This window comes from Python bivittatus, unplaced genomic scaffold, assembly GCF_059951505.1.
Source record: "Python bivittatus isolate LINGU-HERP-01145 unplaced genomic scaffold, Pbiv_v1 ctg000010_np1212, whole genome shotgun sequence".
Classification (NCBI taxonomy): Eukaryota; Metazoa; Chordata; class Lepidosauria; order Squamata; family Pythonidae; genus Python; species Python bivittatus.
The window spans coordinates 1,957,163-1,969,674 of NW_028277029.1; the positions used below are offsets into that span (position 1 = coordinate 1,957,163).

Sequence of the window (12,512 nt, forward strand, 5' to 3'; positions counted from 1 at the left end):
GGTAAAGCTCTGAACATTATTAGCCACAGGATGGGCTTCTGCCAGTCAGGAATTTGACTGTCCTTGTGAAACTGTGGCTCCTATAGCACAGTAGACGCTTTAAAGAAAGATCCAAGGCCAAACGCCCTTTCAGTTACAAAATTAGTTGAGCGGCCTTATTAGGGTTTTATCCCATGTTTCGTTCATGGGTTCCAGGTGCGGGGCCTTCCTCCTCCTGTCTTTCCAAAGAAGTTAAGCACCCTCCTGTAAGAAGGCAGTGGGGAGCAACTTCCACGAAGCCCTCAAGAAAATGGCACAGACGGATCCTGAAGTCACCCGGAATCGGCTCTGCTGGGAACAGGAAGAGCTCCAGGTTGGCATCAGAACTCCTATTACTGGAAGAGATTGCAGGGCAGGAACGATGGGCCTACGACTCCATCCCCCATCAGCGCAACACAACTCTTTGTAAAGTCCTAGGCTGCTGCATGTTCTTGGTGCTGTGTGCCGGCCTGGATAAAAACGAGTGAGCTCTCAATCTTCTTCTCTTGCACAACTAACGGTCGGCCCCCCCTTGCCTGCCCCAGAGGCCCCGAAGAGCAGCAAAGGACAGAAGTCCCTCTCCACCCTTCCAGAAATGTCGGCCTCCTTCAGATACAGGATTACACCCTGGCTTTGCAAAGCTGAGGCCAGCATACCAGAGCCTCGGACTCCCAAGCAGGCCTGCGAGGAAGAATTCACCATTTTCTTTAGGCTTTACGAATACTGCAATTTATTGTTTATTCCTTTTAGCAGCCAGAGGTGTGGCGTCATAGTGTGAAGAAGGAAGACTGAACATTTTACCCACATGCCATACGATGGCTGAAAATCACAATCTTCCATACAGAAGGGAAGCTTTCATTAAAATAACTGCTTTATTTTAATACATACAAACTAAGTACATTCATACTTTTTCTGTCCAGCTGGGTTTGGGCGTTTCTGGCAACTGGGCATGACGATGGTCAACGAAACGTCCCTCCTTCAACCCTAACCCCTTTTATTAAAGGACAGCAAAGGCTTGGTTACATCCACTTTAATACAAAAAGACATACTTGGGTCTCACAATAATTTAAGTATTTTGTCTCCCACAGCAAAATACACACAGCATTAGCTTGTAAGCTTCCAATATTTTTCCTCTTCCAACACACACTACTACAGACACACCGATCCCATGGAACGGAAGGCATGAAAAGTCCTGGATGCTATATTCCTTTGCCAGCCCTTCTCCACAAATTCCCGGGCCCTTCTTACCCTTTTATGCAAGAAGCAGGCAATACGGCCCCTTACCAAGAGAGAAGGCCAGGCGAGGCGAGGCAAGGCGAGGGAAATGGGCAAAGCTACTTCCGTTCCTCTCTTTCTCTAGCCAGAGAGTGGGCGGGGGCGGGGGGGGTACGCCTTCCTTATCAAACTGCCCCAGGACTGCCCTGAGCAGAAAGACTGCAATGGTTTTGACTCATCGCTCCTATTAACAAGCAGCTCTAAACAAAGGCGCAATTTCACAAGCTTAGGAAACATGAGCTGACCACGACACTTGGCTGCTGAAGAGTTATTTCACTGCTGCTCAAATGACTAATTCACCTAGTGACGAAGCCTTGAATTTAGCGGTGAAAGAAGTAACCAATTCAAGCAGTCACCTCAATCCACAGCGGGCTAGCTGGGGCTAAGAAAGCAACAGCCGCCTCACAACAGGCGCCCGCAACGCGCCTGACCACCAACGTGGCGGCCTGCGAATGCAGCTGCAGCGAAGGAGAGGCGTCCCACACATGCAACTTCATACCCCCCAACGAGCGAGGCCAGTATCTTCACCCCACAGGCAGGCAGAGCACCCTTGCTTAAGGCAAGTGCATAATCTCAAGACTGAGATGACACGGGACTCACGGATTTCACGATTCACAAGTACCGGAGCGTCTAAACTTCACTAGTTCAGAAACAACAGAAAAAGAGAAAGGGGAAGGCGAGGATGTATCAGCCATCTATGGCGGGATATATCAGCATGCACCATCAGTGTTTTTCACACTTGGCAACTTTAAGATCCATGGACTTCAGCTCCCAGAATTCTCATCAATGGCCATGCTGGCTGAGGAATTCTGGGAGTTGAAGTCCAAGCGTCTTAAAGTTGCCAAGTTTGAAAAACAGTGTACTATCTATATATATCTATAGATATAGATATATATATATCCTATGCATAACAGGCTACCTCATGAATAATAAAACTCTATTTCTTTACTGCATAGTATCTTCCTTAAATAAACACTACATGAGTAATGAAAACAAAATCAAAAGCACAATTATAGGCCTTAACACAACTGAGGAGAGTCTGCTCCTTCTTCTCAGCCACCTTCTACCCACAAAACCAGCCCCAGAGTTTCTATTACATTTTGGAACAGACTTGGGGTTGGCATAATCCTGGGCCATTCTTCCTCTGTTTCAGCAGATATTCCTTCACGCATATGTTGTTTTATTAAACCAAAGTGGATTAAAAAGATTTATTTCTGCCCTCTTGCTGTTAGGCTCATGTTGAAAGTCAGCTCAAACTCCAACTGCAGTCCAGCCAAATCCTTGATGGACAATACAACCAAGGACAGGAAACTTTACATTAAGTCTGCAGATTAGTGAAGTTTTTTTTAAAAAAAAAAATCAGCTTGTTTTTTAAATACGGGCTTCAGTCTGCTTGGACTGACCTTCACCCTGGAAGAGAAAAGAAACACATTTGTACGTCAGAGTTTCATGTGGTCAACCCCCAAGTCTGCAAGCGGTTTTTTATGGCCACCTAACACACGAACGGGACACGATCCTTGCTTCTGCATCTTGTATCCTGTATCTGCACGCCGGTTGGAAGGAAGAGGCGACAGAAGGAGCACATGATGGCATGTCAGCTTTTACAGAGGGCCAGACTCAGACCCAGGCCCAGCTGAGTGCCACACCAGAAGGAAGCAGCAGCCGGGAGGTTGCTCCCGAGGAGGCTGCAGCTCGGCTCATGGCCTCAGCCTGCCGGGCAATGGTGCAGGCCACAGGGCGTCTCCCCTGCAACTCCACGGTTCCAAGATTTAGGATTAAAAGTGAAAAGGAGTGAGCTGCTTTGGGCCTCCAAGTATGATTGCTTAGGGACAAATGCATGCAGCTCGATCCCACCAGGGCCACACACAACTTTTATAAAATGTTGATGTCTGCACTTTTGGGTGGGTGGGCATGTTTAAGTTGGCCACAGCAGATGGAAGTGTCTGGCAACCTTATCCGAGGTCAGAAACTAAGCACGGTTAGGCCTCATTAGGCCTTGGATGGGAGATCACCAGGAAGTCCCAGGGCTGCCGTCTAGATTGGGACCTCAAAAAACATTCCAGAGGAAGGCAAAGAAAGACCACTTCTGTATACTGCTGCCAAGAAAATGGCCTGGATCTAGCCACAAATTCCCCAGGACCCAGGCTGGACTTGGTCCACGTCTAGCAGGAGACATACAACCCCTGTGTGAAAAGCCTCCGCACAGGGATGGAACAGGGAGCATGCAGATTGCCTCAAGAAGATTAGCAGGCAGGTGGATACGAGACGTGCCTGAAAGCACTAAGGAAGTGGGATCTGCCTACGTCAGCCCACGTGAGAAACAGGATCATGATGTCCACAGCAGACCCATGAACACTAGAGACCGAAGTGGGAGGGTATGTCCCAGGAAGAGTCTCTGTTCCCCCAAAGGGTAAGAAAGGGCATCATTCAGCTTCTTGTTATACATTGAGCAGGCCTGCCAGGGAGGCCCCAAATGGGGTGGTCTGGCACTGGAGCATTCTCAACTCTCAGAATTCCACACATCTTAAAGTTGCTCAGGTTGAAACACTTTGCTGGTCTAGGCAAAGGAAACTTAAGTTCCAGTGCCCGTTACTGTGGCATGCGTGGCAAAGGCAGACCAGTGATAGCAACGGCCATGCTCCCTATGCTCAAGACCACTAAGGAGGTGCGGAGAGAGCTTTAACACAGCCAAACCACTGCTCTAAACAGCCTTCCCCCCTTGACCACAGCTGGATTGCAACCACAGGACAACCATCTCCTGGGAACCAGATCATGACAAGTTCTTTCTTCTTCTTTTTTTCTTTGGGCACACTGCCTGCCTCTGTCCATGGCCATAATGAAGTTAAGAATTGCGTAAACGGGAACTTACAGGAACTGTGGCTGTTGGCATCACTCTTTACGGCTTTGGCCATCTTGCCTACATTCTGCTGAGGTTTATTTTGCTCTTCTCCACTCAGGAGAGCTTTAATTTCAGAGGGGATTTTTCCTTGATCCATTGCCATGCACCATTGCTTGTACTGAAAGACAAAGACGTAACACAAAATAAACATTAAACAGTATTCCAGGGTTTTAGAACTTTGAGATTCCCAGGATCCCAGGGATTTATTGATCCCTCATAAATAAATTTGGAATAAATTATACTTCCGCCCAAATAAATCCTGGTTTCAGCATTTTGCACAGGAGCTATAAGAGCAAGATTCCAGGCAAGGATTCAATAACCTGCAAAGTTCTGTGCTTTTCTTTAAAGCAAATAGCAGGAACAAGGAAACAGTGTAAATGCTGAAGAAGGATGCGTGTAAAAATGTATGCAAATCTGCACAGTATCTGCACGCAGCAACATTCTGCTTTTTCTGACACTGAATATCAGCTACCATCATCCAGGATCTTTAAAGGTCAAGCAGGCGCAACTTGCAAATCCAGGGGCCTCCCTCCGGCTTTCTGGCTCAACATTTATCTCCTGTTTCCAATAAATTCTATTCAGCTTTTCGAGAAACAGTTCTCAAAGCCACTTGCATAGCTTTGTTGCCATTATCCATAAAAATGGACAATGACAACAAATTAAAACTTCTGCCCTAGTATCATGTGTTCTTCCTTGAGCCATGAAAGCCTCAGCAACAAAAATGGGTCTCAAGCAGCTCCCCGCCTTCACGTGCCCCCCACCCCAAGCAGTGGCTGCAGGGCACACAGGGTACACCACAAGCTGAGCTGCTGAGCTCTTGGCCCAGTGCACAGGAAAGGGGCAGGGCTCCTCCTTATTCCCCCACATGCTATCGATGGCTCCAGCTGCCTGAACCTTGAGCCAAAAATGTTAAGGGTCCATCAGACCTCTAGAGCCGTGTGCACTGTTACCTGTGATTACGTTAGGTAACAAGAAGCTGAGAAGGTCTGCTGGTGTAACAGCTGGCAGGAGCTCTGTTTAGGGAAATGAACTGGGGGTGGGTTGTGGGTATGTACTACTGGCCCCCCAACCAAGCAGAAGAGATAGATGCAGTCTTCACAAACCAGATGGCCAAGGTGTCCAGGAAGCACACCAGGGGTATAATGGGGGATTTCAACTACCCTGTCATCAACTGGGAATCAAACTCTTTTTTTGATGGCTTTTTGCCCACATAAGAAAGGAAACTGAAAGAAGGGGAAGGAGGGGAGGGGAGGGGAAGAGGGAAAGATTACCATTTCCAGTTCTTCTCTAAGAGCACAGATGGCTCTTTCTCGGCTTGAAACCAGCTCTTCCAGATACTGGTACCTCAGTTTCTTCCTCGCTCTGCATTCCCTTGCGCTCTGCCGGCTCCTCTCGAGTTTGGCTTTCAAATCTATTTTAGCTGGTTTACGGCCCCGTTTACCTGGTTTCTTCACTTTGCCACCAGCTACCTAGAAAAAAGGTAATACAGCCTGTCATAAAGGATGTACGCACGCAGGTTTCCCTGGAATGACTATGAAAAAAGACTGAGCATCAGAAACTAGCGATGAGCCAGCCTTGCCTGAAATGTAAACCTTTTATTCCAGCTAAATCTAGACCAGCGTTTCTCAATCTCAGGAACTTTAAGCTGTGGATGATACAGTGGTCTAGTATTATGAGAACGGGGGAAAATATTTCCTTATCCTTTTCCCTAAAATCCATAATTTTATAATCCTCTAAGTCAGTGTTTCTCAACCTCAGTAACTTTAAGCTATGTGGACTTCAACTCCCAGAATTCTCCAGCCAGCATGTGGGAACAATCCTAGAAGTTTTGTTTGTTTGGGTTTAACCAATATTTATGCTATTTTTAATTGTTTATATTGCTCGTAAGTCACTTTGGAAGGAAGAACCGTTACAATAAATAACAAATAAACAATTAGGACTAAGTTGATTCCCCTAGGTCCTGAAACAGAGCACTGAAATAAAGACATCATATATAGGAGGATCTTGGAAATATTTTCACTGTAATCTATCAGAAAATACCTAATTGCTTCCAAAACTGAGTGCTGAAAAACCAGATTTGAAAATTTGATGCAAAGGCTGCCTGTAAGCAATGGTCCTAAACTAGAAGTATTAAAACAATTGCTTACTTTACAACCAGTTCACTTTACAAAATGCTGCAGCTTATTAATACACGTATACATTTCTGAAATCTCAAGACAATTAATTACTGTAATCAAAATCACAGAACTATTTTGCACCAGTCACTTAGCAAGTGCAATTGTTTTTAAACTGTGATACAATACTCTGCAGTTCTAAAAGTTATAATTTTGGTAAATTAATTAGCACAAACATTTAAAAACAACATATGCTCTACCTATTATGTTACACAATCCAACTGTTTCAGGGAGAAACTATCCTGAGATTTTGGGTTACATTTTTTTACATAAACATTTACATTTTCTTGCTGACATGATAAATGTATCCATGAACTCACAAGGAAAAGTTCACTTTTAATGTTTAGAAATATTAGCCAATTTGTATATCCTGAATAGTAAAGTTACAGGCACGCTTGACAACAAAATCCATGATTAGATATTGGAAAGGCATAGATAATCTAAGTAGCCTGGCCAAAAAAACCAAAAATAGGAGAAATGCTTTCAACTGATATTACACACATTTCCAAAATCATCGCATTGTCTCCCAAAAATGACTTTACCTAACCCACAGTTGCACATTTCTAAGGCACCGTTTATTCCCCTGATTTTAACAACAGGCCCACCAGTCTTTCGGTCAATAATAAATGATCTGAAGCCACGATGACAGACTCACACAACCCCTAAGGAGGATCTGAGCTGGTGAGCATTTGGATGGGAGGCCACCCAGAAGGCCCTGAAGGCAACAGCCGACCACTTCCCTGCTGTTGTCACGGAATCAGCCTGATCAGGATGATGATAATGACGATAATAATAATGATTTGTTGCTTGAGCAGGCGCAGACTCTGCTGGCCTCTGTGCAAAACCTGCACAGTTAGGCATGATTCGTCTCTGGATGGGAGACCACCAGGAAATCAAAGACACATCCTGCAAGAAGGGAAGGCCCAGAAGGGTCTTTGCCGTGGGCAAGGAAGCGGCACCGAGTCTTCTGACTCAGCCGGAGGGAATGTTTATCCATTTTTTAAGCAGGGGGTTACTTTTTTCCTACAAAACCAGGGGGATCACGGAAGACAGGCCGCAATGCAGCTTCTCGCCAGCGAAAGCCCTCCTTGCAGGCGGGAAATCCCCGGGGGCGGCTGGAGAAGGGCCCGCCTGCTGCTCACGGGGCAGGGCCGGCCCGCTGAGTCCTGGACGGGGCACCACCAAGAAACCCCAGGGCTGACAGGAGGCGGCGGCAGCTGGGCCCTTCGCTCCGCCCGGCGAGGGGGCAGGACCGGCCAGCCCCGAGGCAGGGCGGGCCCGGGGCGGTGTGGACGGGAGACCACCAGGAAAGCCCAGGGCCAAAGCGCCCCGGAAGAAGGCGGCGCCCTTCGTGAGGGCCCCGCCCCGGCACCCCTCCGAACCCGCTCACCTTGCTCTCGTCCATCAGGCCGCTGAGAGGCCCGCGCCGCCGCCGCCGCCGCCGCCGCCCGCTAATCTGGGTCCGGGCGCCGAGGAGACCCGCGCGCGCCCTCCATGGCAGGCCGCCGGCTGCTTCCCGTCTCCAGGACGCGGCCGCCTGCGCGGAGGCGCCTCCGGAGCGTCTCGGGAACTGTAGTTCCGCGCCCACGCCTGCTCGGCCAGGAAGAGAGGGCCCTTCCGCAAACGGACTACAACTCCCAGGAAGCAGTGTGGATGACGTAGAAGTTTGCGGCCGCGGGGAGCTTTGCGATGGGAGGAGTCCGGGAAGGAGAGCGACGGACTGTAGATTCACGAAAATAGACTGTAGACCTAGGATGGTTTAGAATGACACAGGGAAATCTTTGGGCAGCAATCCAGGGGCTCATGGACCAATCCGGTCTCGATTAAGCGGATCCCACCGCATTGCTCAAAAAGAGGGCGGAACGACCCCCAGCAGCTTTTATCGCGAGCTGCTTATTAGACATTTACACTTCCTCCAGGTGGATGCTTAAGGAGTTCTCCTCCATGTTTTCCCCACAACCACCACCACCCTGTACGGCTGCAACCAGCAGACGGCCAGTAGAGGGCAGCAAAGGACGCCAACAACTCAACCTCCTGCTGCCCTCTAGTGGCCATGGGGATGGTTGCAGCGCAGAGAATGTCTGCTGGAGCCTGGAGGGCCTGGGGTTGCTGGCTGGGGAATTCTGGGAGTTGAAGTCCACCCATGTTCAAGTGGCCAAGTTTGAAAAGCACAGCGCTGAACTAATTCCAAGAATTCAGACCTATCAACTGCACTGTCCAAGCCCAGCACCTGTCAGGCAACGTCCTTCTGCTGGAAAGAGTCTCCTTGGAAGATTAAGAAGCCGCCATGAACCACGTTATTTGACCGACCTATGCCAATATCAGCCACACAGAGTTTCAGTCCAAGGTTTAGAATTTATTGGACTCTGTTACATTTGCATAGAAAAGGATTGTCTAAGACAGCATCTTGTTGGAGAGGTAATAAGGATAATGCTCCTTTAAAACACATTTTTTTACAATGTCCTACTTACTAAATTTTGGGAGAAAGTACTGGACTATATCAATGTGATTGGGTGAGAAAAGCAAGCAAAGAAAAAATATAGGAAGGAGGGAAGGAAGGGAGGGAGGGAGGGAGGAAGAGAAGGAGAAGAAGAAGTGGAGGAGAAAGAAAGAGAGAGAGAGAGAAAGAGGGAGGGGAGGGGAGGGGAGGGGGAGGAGGAGGAGAAGAAGAAGAAGAGGAGGAGGAGGAGAGAAAGAAGAAGAAGAAGAAGAAGAAGAAGAAGAAGAAGAAGAAGAAGAAGAAGAAGAAGAAGAAGAAGAAGAAGAAGAAGAAGAAGAAGAAGAAGAAGAAGAAAGAAGTGGCTTCCAATCCTCCTAACAGCACTTATAAGTACATTTATATTTTATCCTCTCTCTCTAAGGTTACATCATAATTTCCTTCTTTCCATAATCTACTCTTTCTAATCATCAAATCGAAAAATCACAAGTTCATCTTTCTCTTTTTTCAGGAAAAAGTCCATAAGGGGTTTCCAGTCACTAGTAAATGTAATAGTTGATCTTTCTCTAAACAAACAATTTCGCCATCTCTGCCACTTCCGTCGTCCTCGCCAACCATTCCTCTGCCGGGGGCATTTCAGGGTCTTTCCACTTTTGCGCATATAATCTTGCAGCAGTAATCATATATAAAAATAATCTTCCATGGCTTTTTTCTAATTGTCCATTAATCCCAACCAAAAAAAGTTCTTGTTTCAGTTGAACATCAGTCTTTAAAATTCTTTGTATCGTTATACATATTTGAATCCAGAAATTTCTGGCTTTTTTACAAGTCCACCAGGCATGATAAAATGACCCTTCATGTTGTCCGCATTTCCAACATAAATTTGAAGTAACTTTATACGTATTAGACAATTTTTCTGGAGTCATATACCACCGGTACATCTTTTTATAAAAATTCTCTTTTAAGTTACAACCTAATTTAAATTTCAGTCCTTTCAACCACATATTCTCTCACTGTTCCATCTGTATATTATAACCAAAGTTCTTAGCCCATTTTATCATCCAGGCTTTCACTTGTTCCTCTTCCGTTTCAAATTTCAGTAAAAGTTTGTACATTTTAGCAATTTCATAGTTCAGTTCCAAATGTCCTGTTATCTGCCTTAATTTTTTTTTCTTAACTGTGCATATGAAAACCATTGAACACTAAATCCCTCTGCAGCCAGTTGCTCTCTTGATTTCATCTTCTATTCTCCGTGTTCCTGTTCTAACAACCCTCGATAAGTTAACCATTTTTCTTTATCTACTGTTTTACTGTTTCTTGTAAAATGCTTCTTGTGCTGAGACCCATAAAGGCATTTTTGGGCACAGTCTGGGTTTATATCTGTTCCATATTCTCAACATGGCACTTCTGACAGTGATTTTTAAAATCTGCATTAACCTTAACTTTACTGTACCATAGAAAACCATGCCATCCGAACCTCAGATTGTGTCCTTCTTATTCTATAATTCTTGTATTTCTCAGCAAAACCTACCCTTTCATCCAAACCAAACAGCTGGCTGCAAAATACACTTTAAAATCAGATGGTTCCAATCCTCCTTGTCCTTTTACATCTTGAATAACTTTATATTTAGCCCTTGGCTTTTCCCTTGGCATACAAACCTAGACATATCTTTCTGCCATTGCTGAAATAGTACATCGGTTGTCAAAATAGGTATTGTCTGAAACAAAAGCATCATTCTTGGCAAAACATTCATTTTTAAAACAGAGATTCTCCCCTAGCCCTGCTCCCTTTAACAGACAGGCAGGTAAATTCATTATCAATTTTTTAAATATCTACGGAAAGCTTGAGGTTTTCTGAGTAGTACAGGGGAACCATGTCCAGGAACCTGTTGGTACAGCCAATATTTTCAGTCTGTTCTCTGTCTGTTATTGGGGTCAAAATGGTTGTGTTTTAATCCTTATTTTAGCAAAGGAAACAGAGAGAGATCCCGGTTGATGGCTGTGATCTTGGCATGACCCTGGACCACTCAAAAAGCTGCAGGTAGGACGTCAGTGCTTTAACACAAGGACAACTCAGCAATCTCCTGTCTGGGGGTTTATGACTTGACTGTCAAATATCTTGAGGCATTAAAATTTCCTGGAAGAAACCTGGACCTTTTACAAAGACATCATCAGGAACCTAGGAGCTGGACGTTGGCTGTAAGGAAGCATGAAGTGACCGTATTGTTGATAAACTCGACGCTAGGGCAGAATTTAGAACGGTGTTTCTCAACCTCGGCAACTTTAAGACAGGCGGACTTCAAGCGTTGCTGGCTGGGGAATTCTGGGACTTGAAGTCCGCCTGTCTTAAAGTTGCCGAGGTTGAGAAACACTGATTTAGAAGTAAAACTCAGCACTGCAGCATTCGTGGCTTTCGTGGCCCCGTAGCGGCAACAGACGTTCCTGACCCGCAAACCGCACAGAATTACTGCCACTGGACATGGCAGTCGCAGAGGTGTGGAGAAAAAAGGTGGGTGGGTCATGAGAAATTCATTAAATGCTTGAGCTTAAGTCGGACATGAGAAGCTGTCGCTCCTTTATGCGCTGACTTTGTGCGAGGGCATTGTTCATTCTCCAAAGAGACTCCGCCAAGCTGCAACTCAAAGCAGATGGATTGTCCTGCCTTGGTGCCTTCTAGAGAAATTCTCCCTCCTTTGGCCTACGCAGAGAAGTATGCCTAGATACGCATACCTACGACAGCTCTGTGGTTTATGAAAGGCCCTTTCAGACCCAGGACTTGGGATATGTGTGTGTGTGTGTGTGTGCTCTCTCTGGAAACCAGAAGGCAAGGCTTTTTAATAGAAGGCACAAGTGCCTTGCAATGTATGCCCTGTTCCTGGTTCTCCTTGAGACCTGAAAACAGCCCACCCTTAAGCTCTTTAGATTTCCTACAGGTTATGCACACGCAACGTCTTGCACAGAAGATGAAAGAAGAACCAACTCTGAGCTGGGCTTGACTTTGGCCACACCCAAGCAGCAGTTTAGAAGGGATCTCCCACTGCTTTCTTCCAGGTTTTTCAACTTCCTTGGGATTTCCTTGTGATCTCCCATACAATTACAAGCCAGATCTAATCCGGCTTACCTTTTGGAGAATGCCTCTGATGGAGACCGAACATCCTGTCCCCATTCGCGCTGACTGCCCCAAGATTTCTCCCATACTCCTGAAGCCCCAAATCCATTCTCCCCTTTGCTGTCATCTGACTCCTACCCTTCCTGGGTTTTTTCTCTTTTCATTTTAAAAATGGAGTGGGGGATATGTTAGCACAGGTAGGGGACAGTTCATAACCCTTCATGATCCATGCATCTCCCCCGTTCCTGCAGAATTTGAAAAGAGTAACTGAGTCCTGAGTAACTGAAGTCCTCTTGCTTGAAATCCATTATCTGCAGCATCTTCAGCCTGATGACAAACTGGATCATGGTTAAGATAAACCCAAACCAAGCCATGGCGACAGAGGGTCCTTAACCCTTCAAGCACAACCTGCATTTGGAGGTCACCTTCAGCCAACTGTGATGTGGCTTCACTACGTCATGTGAACCCAGAGGCCAAAATCTAGCAGCCTTCAGGTCTCAAAATTGTCGGGGAAAAAAGGGACGATGGCGAAATTCATCTGGACATAACAGAGCAGAACAGTTGATGATGCAATAAGTACATACAAAACCCGAACAGTAT

At 46.2% G+C, this 12,512-nt stretch overlaps 1 protein-coding gene across 1 annotated transcript; it reads right to left on the reverse strand.

Moving 5' to 3' along the window:
* Positions 1-719: 719 nt before the first annotated feature.
* CREBL2 (cAMP responsive element binding protein like 2) lies at positions 720-7,912 on the reverse strand. The gene is made up of 4 exons (XM_007425909.3): positions 7,757-7,912; positions 5,464-5,661; positions 4,163-4,310; positions 720-2,703 (listed from the first exon to the last, which is right to left on the reverse strand). Exons 1-4 carry the CDS (start codon positions 7,769-7,771, stop codon positions 2,699-2,701), a joined length of 366 nt encoding a protein of 121 aa, XP_007425971.1. The 5' UTR covers positions 7,772-7,912; the 3' UTR covers positions 720-2,698.
* Positions 7,913-12,512: the final 4,600 nt, after the last annotated feature.

Bases quoted from the DNA above. Each gene is read 5' to 3' on its own strand.
- CREBL2 (XM_007425909.3), bottom strand. The intron at 4,311-5,463 runs GTAATCTTTCCC...TTTGTCTTTCAG, and splicing joins TTAGAGAAGAACTGGAAATG to TACAAGCAATGGTGCATGGC.